This window comes from Pogona vitticeps, chromosome 1 (assembly GCF_051106095.1).
Source record: "Pogona vitticeps strain Pit_001003342236 chromosome 1, PviZW2.1, whole genome shotgun sequence".
Lineage (NCBI taxonomy): Eukaryota > Metazoa > Chordata > Lepidosauria > Squamata > Agamidae > Pogona > Pogona vitticeps.
This window is the reverse complement of record NC_135783.1, coordinates 331,061,726-331,079,248: the sequence shown is the minus strand read 5'-3', so window position 1 is coordinate 331,079,248 and position 17,523 is coordinate 331,061,726. Positions and strand designations below refer to the sequence as shown.

Here is a 17,523-nt window from a genome sequence, read left to right as displayed (position 1 = left end):
ATGTTTGAGGCTGAGTTGGAAGAATATCGTTTGTAACTTATAATGGCTTCTTTTGGTAATCATCTAAGGTACACTTCCACTTACCATAGGTGATCAAGTGAATCCCTTTTGACAAGCCTGTACTGAAGCACTAGAATTCAGAATCCTTGTTTCGGCATCCAAAAATTATGATGCACTTAATTGATTGAGGGCGCAACTAAACAATCAGGTTGGAGTGGGCTGGAGCAAGTCAAACAAGACTGCTCTTAGTTATGATAAGGTTGCTTTCAGTTCAGGGTGATCGTTGCATCCACATGCAAGGAGGGGAGACATGAGAGGATGCAGGGGCTAAATAGGTTTGCTTTGACGTGCAGTTTGGTTTCCCATCACAAAATCACCTGATTCTTGCATCGACATGGAGCAGAGAAAAGCTGGGGGAAAATTATTGATTAGTGGAATGTCAGTGAATTGCCTTATCATAGCACTGGGCTTATAACAACCAAACTTTATCTTCTTCTGTCTCTTCCTGCATGGAAACCTGGTTTTTTTTTTTTACTTTATTGTTTTACTTTTTAACTTTATTGATAAGTGGCATGGGGAATCTGCTTTGGGTTGGTCCTGACAGTTTAAGTTGGAAATGAACCAAAACAGAATGATTCTACTCACACTAAAAAAGAAGGAAAAAAATTCCCTCTGCCAGGGACTCCAAAAAGGCAGGCATGAATAACAGTTGTGTCGGTAGATGATTACCAGAACACTGTGTGATCACCAGATTGTGGAATGATATGGCCTGTTTCCATAATGGTCCAGACTGTCTGATTGTACCATCATTTAGAAATGCATCCCAAAGACAACATAAAACATAAGGGGAATGGTACGAGTACTAAATTTAAGCCTAAATCAAGATATTTGAACCATTTCTAGGAAGTGTTGGTGTTCAGGCTTTGGTTAAAGCACAGCTGTCTAGCAAAGTTTGACCATGAAAATATGGATGATATCTAATTGTCATCTTTGGATAATATTAAAAATCACTATAGAGAATTATGCAATGTTTAGAAAATCTCAGTCTTATCCCTTTGTGTTTTTCACACAGCAAACTGGACCTATCAGTGCCACTCTAGTGATGACTCGTCCTCTGAAGGGGCCACGTGAAATTCTGTTGGACCTGGAGATGATCACTGTTAACACTGTCATCAACTTCAGAGGAAGTTCTGTCATTCGACTGAGGATATATGTGTCACAATATCCCTTCTAACCTTCAACTTTCATTGCTTCCTTTTAAAAGAACATTATCTTTTGGAAAGAACATTAACTGTTTTCTGTCAAAACGTTTTTCTCAGGAGTCAGTGCTTCTAATAACTCAACATGAAATCAGTATTAAAAAGTTCTCACCCTGGCTCATGTTCCAGTAAGGGGCCAAGCGTTATGGTTTAAAGCTGTTTGAGCTCTGCATTATCAGTGGATTCCATAAGCATTTCTCATTGATCACATGTTTCGAACGATCTTTGGCTTGCTTTACAAACATCTTGCAAGTTGTTATTATTAGCTTTCGAAACTGTGAAACTCTCCATCTTTGTAATGGCATTACTGCTCAGTAAAGGTACCAGAGAAACCACAGGGGAAAAAACCCCTGATTTTGGCTGTTCTGCTCTTGTCTTCCATTTTGAAAAAGAAGGTAGAAAACAAGCAACAAACTATCTGTACAATTGGGGAAACACTGCCATTGTATCAAAAATATACATGGAACCATCAATTCTGAATCTTTGAATGGGATCTCAATGGGGAACAGTCTTGTACTGGTCTTCTTTTGATTTTTCCTAATGAAAATATTTTCCTTCCATTTAAGGAAATGGAATCTTTACTGGGTTCTCTACTGCATGGAATCTTTGGCAAGGATCTGTGGAACCATGTAGTTAATGAACTCACCCAGAGAACTTCATGTTTTTGCTTCTTGAACAGCCCTTACCTATGACATATGGCAACCTCTTTTCAAAACTGAGATGACTTGAAAAACAGCTTTCAACATGGCATCAACATTTGTTGTTCAAATTTTAAAAGTGAAAAAAGCATCCAGCATTTTCACATTAATTAGACATAAAGGAGTTCTTTGGATCTTACTTTTAAGAATAATTGGTTTTCAGAAAGAAGAGAGAGGAGAAAAGAGATCACTGGCTGGTAAATGTTAACATATTTATTGTAAAATATATAGGGCTTGATAATCCATTTATATTTCTGGGTTTCATATCACCAGCCACAAGGCAGCCTGCAATTAGATAATGACTGGCATTATAGAGCATAACAACAAGCACATGGTCACATTTCAACATTTTTAGAGTTAAACTAGATTATATGCTTAGTATGTTTCTGGAAGAGTACAGTATTTCCTCAAGTGATGAAAGATGTCTCTTTGTTACAGCTCTTGACCTTTGTCATCTATGTATCTTGCATTTAGTGTCCGTACGTCTCTGTGACAATTCTGTTAGAGATGAGCAAATGCATTCCTTGTAGAGAATACACATTTCCCTTGATGTTTAGTTTGACCCTTAGGCATAATCTGCTTGCTGAACATTTGGAAGTGTCTTTGTTTTCTTCTGTGAGTAGAGAAAGAGATTCTATGGGAACAGCATAGCTTAGTGCTAAAGCACATGAGAAGTACACATGAGGTCTGAGTACAGTTTCCAGCATCTCCAATTAAGCAGGAGAAGGGAACCTTTGGCTTGATGTTTTGAATGATGTCACTCACACTCTTTACTATCTGCTTTGCTTGTGGGTTCTGATCAGAGTTGCAAGTCAAAACTTCTGAAAGGCCAAAGGATCTCCACCTTTGGGTTACAAGATCTCAGGAAGTCAACTGGAAAGGATCTCTGTCTAGTAACTAAAAAAGCTGCTACCAGCAGGAGTAGACAAGGCTGTGCTTGATAGACCAATAGTATAATCTAGCATAGGGTAGCTTAATACGCTGATCCTATAAGAATTAAATCATGTGAACTAGCTACATATTTCCTATGACTACCCTCTATCTGTATATGCATCCCAAATGGCTGGATATTACAGCCACAAATAGGATCAAGCTCAATAGCACCATACACAAAGTTCATGCTAAAAGTAGTCATCATGTAAGATGATGTTTATTTGTTTTGAGAACTTTTACATTTTGAATATCCCAAGGTAGAAATATTTTTCTCCTGCTTCTATTAAATTAAATTGCAATTGTTCTTGAACTGCCATAGGATTTATATAATGTGAACTAGCTACGTATTACGTACAGCTGGTTTCCATCTGAATATGCATCCAAAGTGGCTGGATTTCTATTACTGCACAGTAGACAACTTACCCAGTGCTCAAACCAATTAAAATGTGATGAAGATTTTGATTTTGATTTTCCTGGGATTTATGAAGAATATAGTTGTCATTCTGTGCATGCATGGGGAACCTATTAACAGGATATTAACACACACACACACACACACACCACACACCACACACACACACACACACACACACACACACACACACACACACACACACACACACACACACACACACACACACACACACACACACACACACACACTGAAAAGCTGTGAATATGGCTGCCTTCTAAACAAAACTTACTATCTTCTGTTTTTGTTTAAAGAATTTATTTCCAGCTTCAGCAGTTAATACATGTTCTTTAAAATCATTTCAATAGATCTGCTTAACAATAGACAATAGGTTTCTTACTTGATTTTGGGAGCTTGGAATTTTATTCTATTTTAGCTTAGATATACAAAGCATTTTCTGAGAAAGAAATATATTTCTCAGGAGCAAATTTTAAATATTCAACAGGATTCTATGCTGGTTAGTTTTTTTTCTTATCACATAATATGTGATCCTGTGATTGTATTCCTGGTTCAGCTATGCTCAGTGTATATCTTGTTTAATAAGATAATGTTTATAGGATCATTTTTCGTTGTCTAAACTTCAACATTTTATTCAAAGCAAGCACATTTATTCAAAGCAAGCACAGATGTACAGATCAGAAGGAAGCAAGGAGTTTTTATGTGGTTGCATATAGCTTTGGAACCCTTAGTAACCTCCACCTTAAGCAATTAAATATGGATTCATAAAATGTATAATGTTAGCATAGGCTGTTACTTTGCTATGCCAGCACACCAAGTAAAGCTTCTGGTTTGAATTCTTGAATGAAGAAATTCGAAACATTCTCACAGGTTCTTCCACATGAACATTTGCCTCTTTCAGAATATAACAGTAAACTGTACAGTATGTCACATGAGCAGGAGGCTCAAGGAAAGATTAGAAACAGTTTCTCCTTCTCTAAAAGAGGAGAAAACTGGAGTTTCTTGTTATGTCTAAACTCTTGTTATGTTTAAGCAAGCCACATAGTGTATTATAATCTTGGCTTGTTAAGCAAAACTATAGTTTAAAACATCTAAATTTTCCCCCTTCCCTCATTCAAGCAGAACAAAAAAAATCATCTAAATTCAGAAGTAAATGTTTCAAATTTCCTTGTAACTGAACTGGTATGGGAGCAGGAACATGAAAGCTAGAGGCTTACTGTTACGTGGGCATATAAGGTTAAACTATAACTTAATGTTGCATTGAAACAAGTTTTTGGGTGCAAGTAGAAGAATATTAAAAGCCAGTGTGGTGTCAAACTATGATTCAGGAGACTAGATTCAAATCTCCACTTAGCCATGCAAACTCACAGAGGAGATAACAATGATAACCACTTCTAGAACATCTCATGTATCTCAAACATCCTACTGGCTTTGCCATAATTTGGAAACAGTTTGATGACATGCAACAAAAGAAGAGAACATGTAGCAATTCAATATCCAGATGCATACCAGCTGCTCATAAAATCACTTTGGCTTCTCCAACGCCATTTGCTGTTCCTTGAGCAAGCATTAATATTGGCATGATTATTTTTCCCCACCCCCTCCCCAGATTTATATATTTCACTATATTTTGTGATAATGTAATATAGTACAGTAAGAGACTCTTGCTAGGGCTATCAGAGCACCAACGAATAGATGAACTACATTTTTTCTTTGCCCTTCAAAAAGGCACATGATCACTCAATGAGAAAGATCCCTGTGACAAGGTGCAAAGGAATTTATTAATTTATCAGTGAGTTCTCCATGAAAATTCTACTGAAATGAATGAAAATTAGTTAATAAAAGTAATGCTGTTTGGCGACTCACATTCATTTTAGGGGGGGTTTCTAAAAGAGTTACAGTATATGACAGACTGTGCAATTTGGTCACAGTAGTCATGAGGTCTGGTTTCTTCCCTTTATTACTCAATATTTGCCTTCATCTAATGCATGCACTAAGTAATTACTGATTTAGGAAAATATCCAGATAGTTCTCATCACTCTCAGCATTACAGGCTGCTCAGCCTGTGATCTTTTACACAGATCACACACTAGCTTACAAATTTGGATTTCAAGTTAGATATGTGAACACCTCTAACTTATCCTTTAGCATGTTTAGCAAGGTTTGGAATTATTTTTCTCCAAATGTTAAGTCAATAATTCAGAAGTATAATCTGAAATCCTGAATTAAGACATTATCTGTTCATTAATATACTAAAGGCCCTAGAAGGTAAAATATGGGGCACTAAAAGTCCTTGTAGCTCACTAAAAGAATTGGGTATGTTTAGCCTTGAGAAAAGAAGACTGAGGAGTGATATGATAGCACTTTTCTAATATTTGAAAGGCTGTCATACAGAGGAGGGGCAAGATCTATTATTGATCATCCCAGAGTGCAGGACATACAACAGTGGGTTCAAGTTGGAGTAAGCCAGATTTTGGGTGAATATCAGGAAAAACTTCCTAACTGTTAGAGCAGCATGACAGTGGAACCAATTACCTCAAGAGGTGGTGAGTGCTCCAACACCGGAAGCATTCAAGAGAAACTTAAGACAACCACCTGACAGATATCCTTTGACTTGTATTCCTGCATTGAGCATGGGGGTTGGATTTGATGGTCTTATAGGCTCCCTCCAACTTCACTAATCTATGATTTCTGTGACTTCATTATCTTGAAATGAAAGGGATTTTTCCTCTTTCTTACAATGTGAACTGTAATAAAATATAACTGATTTTCATTAGAGCAGTTACTATAAATTATAATATATTGACTGCATATCGATAAGACCTACATGTTTTCTACATATAAGGATGTAATGATTTTTTAAAACCTTGCAGTCTTGCAATAAGAAGGATTTAATTATTTTAAAATACCTTGCAATCTTGCAATAAGAATATAGATTCTGGATTCTTGTTTTGTAGTTGCAAGATAATGAAAGCCAAAACCTTTGACTTAATAGCACAAAAGAGGGGAGACAGGATTCGTATGAATTTAATAGGGATCCTTTATATGTAGGTGCTCTGCTCACTGTGGACTGGATCATGATAAATGTTATAACTGTTTCATATTTGAACACTACAGCACTTAAATTACAGTTCAGCTCTGTGAAATTAGAGAAACATGGGCCAAAATAATAAGTTTAAAAAAAAGTCAGTTGCCTCTACACCAGAAATTTAGGATCATCAAAAAGGCTAACCATTGACACTGCTATGGGATAACTGTTTATAATCCAAGTTAGAATATTTTTTTAAAAAAAAACATGCATTAGAAAGCTACGTAATAAGATATATGTGGAAGAAAATGCTTCTAAGTTGTATTAGTAATATTGGAACACAAACATGCACTCTCTTTTTTGTTAGCAATGTGATCAATTGACTCACTGGGTGAAGTGTCTAGTTTGTAATACTTTATGAAGAGATGGAACAAATGCAGATTAATGCCTTCTGGCATTTGAAGTCATTTTTGCTATAGTTTGGAAAGCTTGGTAGCAAAATACTTATTTTTATTTTTCCTCTGAGAATTCTGGCAGACATCCTAAAATGAATTACATACCCAACAAACAGGCCCACTTTCTAGATAAATAGCTTGTATTCATCAATGCTTTTGTGAGGGGAAAAAAACTTATGCTTTCTCCCACTTTTATGTACCTGGCAGTGACGACTGGCCCTTTTAGAGCAAGCAGAGCTCTCAGTCTGATAGATAAAATAGTAGCAATGGGTACACTTCTTCCAATAAAGAATGAAGTAGAATGATGTGGAAACCTAGCACTGAGCCAATATAAAAGATAATTCTTCAATTAAATGCTGAAGAGTTGTATTGCAGTGTCATTCCACAGGATTAAGTAGGGAACAAAACCAGAATTAGAAAATGGAGCTACCAAATATCTAGCCTGGAAAGCCATTAGTACAGTGTCCCCAAGTGTAGCACTTTGTTCCCACAGAAGTGAAACTGAAATTATTTACTTAAATGGAACAGAATACAGTGGGGTCTCTACTTAAGAACTTAATCCGTATTGGAAGGTGGTTCTCAAGTTGAAAAGTTCTTATGTTGAATCTGCATTTCCCATAGGAATGCATTGAAAACCATTTAATCCGTATCTGCTCTTTTCCGTCCATAGAAACTACAGTAGAACCTCTACTTAAGAACTTAATCCGTTTTGGAATGGTGTTCTTAAGTTGAAACGTCTTAAGTTGAAGCAAAATTTCCCATAGGAATGGACTGAAAACCAATTAATCCGTTCTGGCTGTTTTTTTGTTATGTAGAGGTGCGTTCGTACATTGAAGCATTAGTTCCCATAGGAACTAATGCAAAGCTGGTTAATACATACTCTACCACTAGGGGGAGAATTTTTTTTTAACCTAAGATGACCTAACGTTAAAAAAAGAGCAGGAAAGTTTTTTTTTCCTGTTCTTATCTTGGATTTCTGTTCTCAAGTAGAAGCAAAATTTAGCAAATGGAGCTGTTCTTAAGTTGGATTGTTCTTAAGTAGGGATGTTCTTAAGTAGAGACCCCACTGTAAAAGGTTGCACTTAAAGGATACCAGCATGGAGGGGGGACAAAACCTATTCCTCTTAAACCCAACTACTGAAAATCAAAACTATTTATAGGAGAATGGACTAGTCTCTTCTTCCACATAGCCTAATCATGAGTCCTCTTTCTCAGCACACACACCCATCACATTCCCTATCTTGCATTTGATCTGTTCTATAACTACTTAGGAAAGTAATGCTGTAATTTATGCTAGGAGATTTTGGTGTTTCTGATTCTTTCATGCACAAACCTTTACTAATTTGTATCTGAAGCCGAACTTTTAAAAATTCTTTTATATTTTTTTGAAGATTGTGAAGGAATACCACATGGAATATGCCAATGTGAGACTGTTCTTTAAAGCTTTTGTTTTAGAAATTGAATTTCATTTTCAATAAAATTATAAGTGAATTTTTCTTGTTGTGACTACTATTTTAAAAGTGAAGGCTGCAATAATGCATGCATCTGTAGTGCTTTAGCATTATTTATGACAAAAGTACATGATGCAGGAGTCTACACACATAATGATATATGTGATATTCTTAAGTAAATTCATGATTGTGATGAGTGGGGTGGGTGGCAGCATGGTAGAAACAGCAGCCCTAGGGCAAGAAAACAGCAAAGGCAAGTGAAGGCCTGCCAGCTAGCAAATCAATTCCAAGGATCTTAGTTTGAATCTTCTGACACATAAATCCCAGAAACATTGGAGGTGTGGAGAGGCAGAGCATAAGGGAAAGAATCTGAAAGCTGTTGGGAGAGATGGGATGGGAAGGTCAGGTCAGTTTCTGCCCACCTCCTTTCACAGGCTGATAACTTCAATCCAGCTAAAGTTATTTGTGACTAATTCCACAATTCTATACACGCTCCTGGGCTCCATGATGACTGCAGATGGTGACAGCAGCCACGACATTAAAAGACTCCTGCTTCTTGGGAGGAAAGCGGTGACAAACCTAGACAACAGAAACATCACATTGCCGACAAAGGTCAGGATAGTCAAAGCTATGGTTTTGGCAGTAGCAATGTATGGAAGTGAGAGCTAGACTATAAAGAAAGCCAAAGAATTGGTGCTTTTGAATTGTGGTGCTGGAGGAGGCTCTTGAGAGTCCCCTGGACTGCAAGGAGAACAAACCTATCAATTCTAAAGGCAATCAAACCTGAGTGCTCACTGGAAGGACAGATCCTGAAGCTGAGGCTCCAATACTTTGGCCATCTCCTTGGAAAAGATCTTGATGTTGGGAAACTGTGAAAGCAAGAGGAGAAGGGGACATCAGAGGATGAGATGGATGGACAGTGCCATCGAAGGTACCAACATGAATTTGACCCAACCCCGGGAGGCAGTGGAAGACAGGAGGGCCTGGCATGCTCTGGTCCATAGGTCACAAAAAGCTGAACACGACTTAACGACTAAACAACAACATACATGTTTACCTGCAATTGAGTTGGGTGGTTCTTTGAGCCATTCAAGGTCAAGGTAGCATTGAACAGCTTCATGAAGTCTGGAGATTAAGAGATTCACAATCTTAGGATCACAAATTCCAACTGCATTTTCTGAATCTCTGACATTTATTTATTTATTTATTTATTTATTTATTTATTTATTTATTTATTTATTTATTTATTTATATCCCGCCTATCTAGTCACTTAAGACCACTCTAGTTGGCTTACAACAAGCGTGATACAATATAATTAAAACAATTTTTAAAAGGGGACAAACTTTGGACAAGATGGAACAGACACTAGGAGAGAAGAAAAAAGAGGGAAAATCAGGAATTGGTTGAGGGGAACGCCTGCTGAAACATCAGTGTTTTTAATTGTTTTTTAAAAATACCCAGCGAGGGAGCCGCGCGAATGTCAGGGGGAAGGTTATTCCAGAGGCGAGGAGCCACCGCCGAGAAGACCCAATTTCTTGTCTTTTCTTTCCGGGCCTCCCTCAGCGTTAGGCTCCTCAGCCTCACCTCCTGACTCACGCGAGTGACACAGGTAGAACTTGGTGGAAGTAGGCATTCCGCCAAGTATCGAGGCCCTAAGCCGTTTAGGGCTTTATACGTGAGCATCAACACTTTGAAGTCGATGCAGAATCGGATGGGCAGCCAATGCAGTGCAGCCAGAGTGGGTGAAATATGTTGGAATTTTTTACACCACTGAGGAGTCTGGCCGCAGCATTCTGCACCACCTGTAGTTTCCGCAGCAGCCTCAAAGGCAGTCCCACGTAGAGCGCATTACAGTGGTCTAATCTTGAGATTAACCAATTGTTAGTCTTTACTTCATGATATTTTATTAAGGCCACGCAGTACTAACGCTAGAAGAATATTTCCAGTTTGTCTGCATGTCAGATTTACCTCTGAATTGTTTCAGTGGAATGCTCCTCTGTAAAAATTTATTACAATACATTTGGATTGCAGCATATTTTCTATAGCTCAGTGGTTTAAGCATCTGGCTGCGGAGCCAGAGGCTGGGAGTTAAATTCCTCACTGGGCCAATTGCAGAGCTGGAAGGGACCCTATGGAACATCAAAGTTATTGTTAATATTATAAACATACTGCATTTGTGTAGACATTGAAAGAAAACAACTCATACAATGTTCAGGGTTTTTTACATCTTTGAAAATTACTCATATGTATGACTGATGCCCTGCCATCTTGGCATACATTGGGATATGTTAGATTCACATCAGACAAAAAACAGAGCAGAAAAAGAAGAAGAAAACATAGTAGCACCTTAAAGCCTATTGAAATGGATATAAAGCATATGCATATAGTATTTTATTATCAGCTTTCTCCCTCTGGATCTATGTTCTGTAATGGTTTTTTTCTCAAGGATAGCAACTTTCAAATCCTATGAAGAGTGTCCAGGTAGAATTAAATGATTTCAAACAGGTTTCTGTGTATTGTCATTCCTAATGTCTGATTTATGTATTTTATTTTAATTTTTTTGCACAAAGGTTTGCCGTTTGCCCTATGTAGAGTATAGAGGGGCATTGTTGGCAAAAGATGGCATAGATCACATTAGCAGAGGAATTTATTTACAGTGCTGTTAAGGATCTTTAGTGGTTTCAAATACAAATGAACATCTCTGATGCTAGCTTCAAGTTCAACAGCATCTCCTGTCCTGCACAATAAAGAGGATTAACAGTGAATCATGCATTTGATGAAAGATTCCTTTAAAATGATGAGATACAGAACTATGTGTTCCAATTGATTTCCTCCACTATGTTTCATCTGCCTCCCATTGCAAAAAAGCTGAAAGTTGAATGCCTTTAAAAATAGACTTGTAAAGTCAGTTTCAGCTCTATAAATAGGAATATGGTTGGTTATGAAAGGTTTCAAGAAGGTTTAATTTGTTTTCACTTCAGGCCAAATAGTTAATTTGTAGCTAGTGTAGAGGCTAATGTAGTGGCTAAGAAACTGAGATGTGAATCAGGGAGCTGATATGCCTGAACAATGTCGAAATTAATTTCCATATAATGAGCAGAGGTAAATTTTTGTTACTTCTGCTATAATACCTTGGCTGCAGGGACCTCCAAGAGGTAGACATGATTCGGGGCGGGAGGGGAAGGTTGTTTTCTTGGAATTGGCCAAGAAACGTGGAACAGACAGAGGTCAGCTACCTACTTAGAATTTGGGAATAATACAATCCCCAGAATACTCCAGCCAGAATAACCCATTTGTATATTGTTTACATTACAGTCCAAAAAAATTATTCCCAATCTCTCATCTTGAGATAAATTATAGCTTTTAGATAACTGGTTCTCCAACTGGGGATCCAAAACTGAGGGATCTCCCAGGAGGCACAAATAAACGGGTGTATGAGAGAGATTTTCATAATCCTTCACATTAAGTGTAGACCTTTGGTCTAGATGCGTGGGGTAGAGGTCCAATAAATAAATAAATAAATAAATAAAATTAACTTTTGTTTTCCAGTATTCTTAAGGTAAATTACATTTCTAAAAAATCTTTTAGAAGAAAAGCTATTTATGCTTTTTACTTGATTTTATCTTATCTATATGGTACTTTTCTGTGCACAAAGTTCTGTTGTGTTGTTTTAACTCATTGTGAGCAAACTTGAGTCCCTTTGTGCACAGAAAAGTACCATACATATATATATGTATATATAAAAGTACCATATATACATAATATTTACAAGCACTTCTAAAAATTGTTCCATTGGTATGAAGAGTTCAGTGGCCCCAGGTGGCCTTTTGTGCCCAGGGAACTGCATTTCCCAGGAGGCTTTTCAACAGGGATGTGCTGCTTTTTTGAAAGAGGGATAGAAAGGGCGAATGTGCACTTCACAGTCCAGGTGACAGGGAGTGGTAGTGCCTGAAAAATAAAGCATTATGGTCACTAGTTAAGGCTGCAGCGGTTGGAATGCAGACAGCTCCAGCACAACCTTGCTTTGCCCTTTGGAGATGTGGTGGGTAGCATTGTTGCTTTCACAGCTGCACTCCTCAGGCCAGCTCTTCTGCAAGACCTGGGTGTAAGGGTCTGCAGATTTGTGTGTTATGTGCTGCAACTCCCAGAATTCTGCCTGGGGAATTCCTGGAGAATTCGGAGATGCAGTCCAGTTCTGAGAGAGATTGCCTCGGAAATTTTGGACAGTTGTTGAGGAAAGATAGCCCTTCAGCCCATGTGATCAAGCTGGATCCATGCATCCCAAGTGAAGAAAGTAGACTTGACAAAACCAGAGTGGATTACAAATTCCTTATCAGACCTTAAACTGGAAATCAGACATGGACATAATAATCCAACAATCTAGGAATGTGGAAGTGATAATCAATTGTCCTTAATTGGAATTAGAGCACATACGGAAGTTTGTATTCACTGGGTCAGGTCAAACAGAGGGGTTACAATAGATAAAGCATTTCCTGATCATGTAGTCTAAACAGCCTATCAGAGTGAGCTGCATTGTTCTTGCTATAGCATTGCTTTTCAGCAGTTATTTTTATTTTATGCTTTCCTGCTCATGTTCAGTTGTTTACTATAGAAGTTTCAACTTAGAACTATAAAAGAATAATTGTTGGATCATTTTCAAAAGCAGTAAAATTTATTGTTTTATAACAAAGATTCACTCTGTGTTCTGTTTTGCAACCCTCAGCCAGTGAACATGACTGGCTGAGGGTCGCTATCTGCCAACACAGTCCAAAACACAGAAAAGACTTTCATAATTTTTATTAATACAGTACTTCTACCAATTATTTCTGTACAGAGTACTTAAGTAAAAAATAATTTCAGGGGTCACTGAAGCACTATTGTCTGAAATTACACCTGACAAAATGAGGAAGCCCCCCCATAGCCTTCAAAAATAGCTTTACAACTATATTTGTAAAATACCTTGCCTGTTTTTCAGTACTATTCTTATCATCTCCTTTCCTTGTCATATGTTTGTCAAGGAAGTGATCTATTGCCACATAATTAGGCCTGCGGATGAAACACATATGTAAGGCAAGAAACCTGATAAGATCTTGAGGAAATGAAAGGAAACCACATTCATTATTTCACGTTTCAGCAGAATGTGGCAACAGATTCATCAATGTTCAAAGGTCTGGTCTTGGGTGCATTTAAATTTACACTGCAACAAAACACTGTATTTTAAATATATTTCTTATATTATTTACCGTTCCCAGAAAAACTTAACAATAGAGAAACATAAGAAAAACCTATTAGTTAAAAATACATAATGTGATTTATGTTCATGGAATTATATCTGCTCCTCACATTAATTAAACTGTACTGTTGCATGCACTCCCATTTTTCTGGATAGTGATATGTCCTCGTAGTCTTGGGTTTGCTTAGGTTTGATTTTCCTTGGAAGTAAGTTATCAGAGACTAGCTAGTGCTTTGTAACAAACATACAGATTGAGCAGAAGTGAAAGTACAATTTAAGCATTCTATTAGACACCCAAAGTCCACTGCTTCCATACCAAATCTCTAGCTACCAGATTTAGATGCCTTTGCAGAGCCTTAAATTCAGCTCAGTCTGCTTCAGAGTGCATAATATATTGCAGACCCCTCCGGCTGTTTTCCTGTGGATAGGGTACAGAATCATTTCTTCTGACCCATACCTATGCTTCTTCACCCTTATACAGACAACCTGCTGAAAGGAAAAAAAAATAACATTCCAAGCATCTGACGAAATGGGTTGCAAAAGCTCGTTTATAGTATTACCACTTTGTGGTACCATAGATCTCTCTGTTGTTTCATCAAGACAATGAAAGTCTGTCAAATCCATACACTGGTGTACTGATTGCTATGTTCATATATAACAAACAGGAAGTCCATAACAGCGTGCTGATCCTGTGAATTGGCTGAAGATATAGTTGCACTTGGGGAATACTAATTATGGTTTACAATTAAGCCGGAAGAATTATCAGCTCCCACCTTCAAGAAGATTCCTGCTGGAAACTGTAGCTTCTAGTGCTACTACTGACCATTGGTTTTGAATTCCAAATTCCTGCTACTGGTATACGCTTAATTTGTGTGAACATCAATGACATTCCAGATCTGGGAAATATAAACCAGTTTAAATTCTATAACTAATGGCAGCAGATGGGGATACCAGGTAAAGCAGCCTGACTGAAATCCTGTTGCTTCGTGTAATGAGTCAGGTAAAGTTAGACCCATCGACTCAGTGGGGGTTGGTGAATCGGCATTTCCATAAATGCCATTGATTCAATGGGCTTCCTCTCATTGCTTTCAGTTGATTTCAGCCCCTGACTTCAAACCATTTCAAGTCAGGCTGAAAAAAAGTCGATTTAAGTAGGGAAACCCTTATCTCCTGTGGCTGTAACTATCCCAGCAATGTCGCAGGAGTTGGCAGAAGGACACAAACTGCCTTAGGGACTCCAGCTCCAGATTTTACCTCTAGGTTAACTCCTGAAGCTGGAACCAGTTGTATTGGCTCTTGCCTTTCCATTGGAGAGGGGGGGATTTGCTGCTTGGGTAACAGCCTATCCTCCATATTACTTTACCCAGGCTTCATGCTCTGGAGAAGACACTTCTCGATACAGAGCATGTTACCATAGTCTCCGGAGACTGAAGGATGCCTATGTAACCATCCCTATTTGACAAAAGCACTGCAAACTTGGAAATTCCAGTACCTGCAAACCAGAATTCGCCTGCCTTTAGGGTCCACCGGAAAGGTTATTGCATCCGCTCTAAGGGCAGAGAGCCCAACTTAGGTGAGGAAGTTGTTTCGTGCCTCGGGAATCAAGCCGAGAAGAAAAGAGCAGCAGTTCCTGCTCCATCTGCTTGAACCTTCGGGCAGAGGAAGCCAGACCTGGCTTGGGGCAAGATAATGTTTAATTTAAAAAAACAACCGCACACTGTCCGACTGAAAAACCTGCTCTGTGAGTTGTGAGGTACAAATTATGCAAGCAGGGGGCGAGCAAAAAAAGCCTTCAGAAGCGGGTTTAAATTTGACATACGGCCTCCTCAAAAAGAGGCAACCATGAACCAGAGAGTAAGGACTTTCGGTCTTTTAGTTCTGAGCAAGGCAAACGTTGAGAAAAAGCAGGCAGGCAAGACCCGCGGGTCATGAAGTGCAGACCTACAAGGACAAAAACCTATACTGTATTACGAGTTGAAGAGTTTGTGGAAAGGGCGCTCGCCATAAAGTCCCTCAGAGAAACTTGGTGGTGTGTGAAGGGTAGGAAACAAGAGAATGCATAGCAAATGGCTGAGGTGAGGACGAAGAGGGCCGTAAGGGCACACACACCCCTCAGTGCTTTTGGCGGGAAAAGACCACATTTAACTACGTATAACACCGAGAAAGAAAAAGAGGCATGAGAGAGAGAGAGAGAGAGAGATGGGAGAGTAAGGAGCGGCATTGGTAGTCCCTCCTGCCAGCTGCTTTAACTTTCTGAGGTTACAGGTGCGCCTGCGCGCGCCTGGCTCTTTCTCTTTGTCTCACACAAGCACACCCTCGCCGCCGTCCCGGGAAAAGTTTTCTCTTGGCAAGGGATCCGTTTCCCTCCTCGTGTGAAAGAGGTGCGTGTTTCCCTCAGGGCGCTAAGCGAAGGTCGGCGCGGTGACGGCGGCCCGGTGCGCGACCAGGGGTGGAGCCAGCTGCTTCTCCTCAGAGGCTTGAGGTGGTGGCGGTGGTGGCGGCGGCCGCCTGTGCCTTGTAAGCCCCATCGCCCCGGTGGAGAAAGTGGGGAGAGGTGGAGGATGAAGGCAACAGATCGACGAGAGCCTCTCGTGGAGGAGGTAGATCCTTTGTCCGTCCGTTCAGCGTTTCTTGGGGTCGGTGGAAGAGGCGGTTGTGAGGATTGTGAATGAAAGGTGTCCCGGAGAGGATGGGGGGGGGGGTTTAAGTAAGGTTGCCACCTAAAAGTTAAACAAAATAGGGTGCATCTGTAGCATTATTATTCGATAAATAAGAATTGAACAAGTGCAATTCCAGCATGAATAGGTAGTAATGGAATCATTGCACGGGCTTGATTTTTGCCTGTCAGGCGCTAATAAAGTGGATAGTGTCAGAAGACAGGTCTATTATTAAACATAAGATGTGCCCCCTAATGGTGGAGGGAACTGTTCCCATATGGGAAGGGGTATGGATTGTTTTGTAGGAATGAGAGTAAAAAGCATTCCGTTGAATTCACCTTATTCAAACGCCAGTCGTGAAAAATGTCTCCATTGATTTCTCTCATTTATTCCCAATTTGTCCCACATTAGGTACGTTATTATTATTATGAACCTCCACATGTTGTTTGAGGCCTGACCTGTGGGACTGTGTAAAGTTCACTCTAGAAATCTTAACATAATAATTTTGTGAAAAGTATCCAAAAGGTAATATTAGTTCTCGTAAAGTGTTTACGGTACAGTCAGGGTAGATTTGATTTCAATCACAATTTAAGTTTTTAAAAATTTGGATTTTTTTTTGACAATTTATTTGTTTAAAATTTGATTTTGAAAATTTAAATTGTGATTTAAATCCATTTGATTTTTTAAAAAACTCATTGATTTTTATCTGGCTACAGTAGTTCTTTTATTCTCCCCCTATTTTTTTGCTAATACCCTAAGAAACATATTATTGTAAATGAACTATTAAAATTTCTTCAGTATAAGGAAATATTTTTCTCTCTCTGTAGAATTAATGATTCACTTCTTTAAATACTTGGCATTGAGTCTAGGCAACATTGGCCCTTCTTTGGTTTCACTGAAATAAAAGTAGATGGAACAAGTTACACTAGTCAAAGGATTAATTGAAGACTGATCAAATGCAATCAAAACTCAAAGACAGGTAGGCTGTAAAGGATTTGGAGTTGTCAGTAACTTCCTATGGCAACACAACTCTCCTTGTCCCAGTACCACCCCCATGTGCTGGTGATCTGAGATCTGCATCAGAACTGCTGTGCTTGCTGAGATCAGCCAGCAGAAGATCAAAAAGGAAGGCAGAAAAGGAGGGGAGGAACAGGAAGGGAGCTCAGTTGGGCCAGATCCAAACTGCTCTCACAGCCACTATGCCAGTACAAATTTAGGTAAGGTTGCAATAGTCCTAAGTAATTTCCGACATTCCTAGAGAGATTTAGCACAGACTTAGCTAGTTTATTGTCAGCTCAACTAACCTTCAGCCATGTTGGCTAGTTCAGATTTCACCCTAAACCATTAACAATAACAGCTTTTTAAGGATATGAAACCA

General features: G+C 38.8%; 2 protein-coding genes across 4 annotated transcripts in view; both read left to right on the top strand.

Annotated features, from left to right (window-relative positions):
• The window catches only part of FBLN5 (fibulin 5), an 89,881-nt gene extending 81,587 nt beyond the window's left edge, over positions 1-8,294 (top strand). The window contains exon 11 of the mRNA XM_020802240.3: positions 1,073-8,294. Within this exon, the coding sequence (XP_020657899.1) occupies positions 1,073-1,234 (162 nt within the window). The 3' untranslated portion in view covers positions 1,235-8,294. The remainder of the gene's footprint in view (positions 1-1,072) is intronic.
• A 2,041-nt stretch (positions 8,295-10,335) lies between these two features.
• The window catches only part of TC2N (tandem C2 domains, nuclear), a 77,314-nt gene continuing 70,126 nt past the window's right edge, over positions 10,336-17,523 (top strand). For 2 of the 3 annotated variants that reach the window (XM_020802236.3, XM_020802234.3), the window contains exon 1: positions 10,337-16,088. The gene's annotated coding sequence lies outside the window, so the exon portion shown is untranslated. Of the gene's footprint in view, positions 16,089-17,523 lie in introns of all 3 variants that reach the window. The other variant, XM_020802235.3, reaches the window with a different exon arrangement.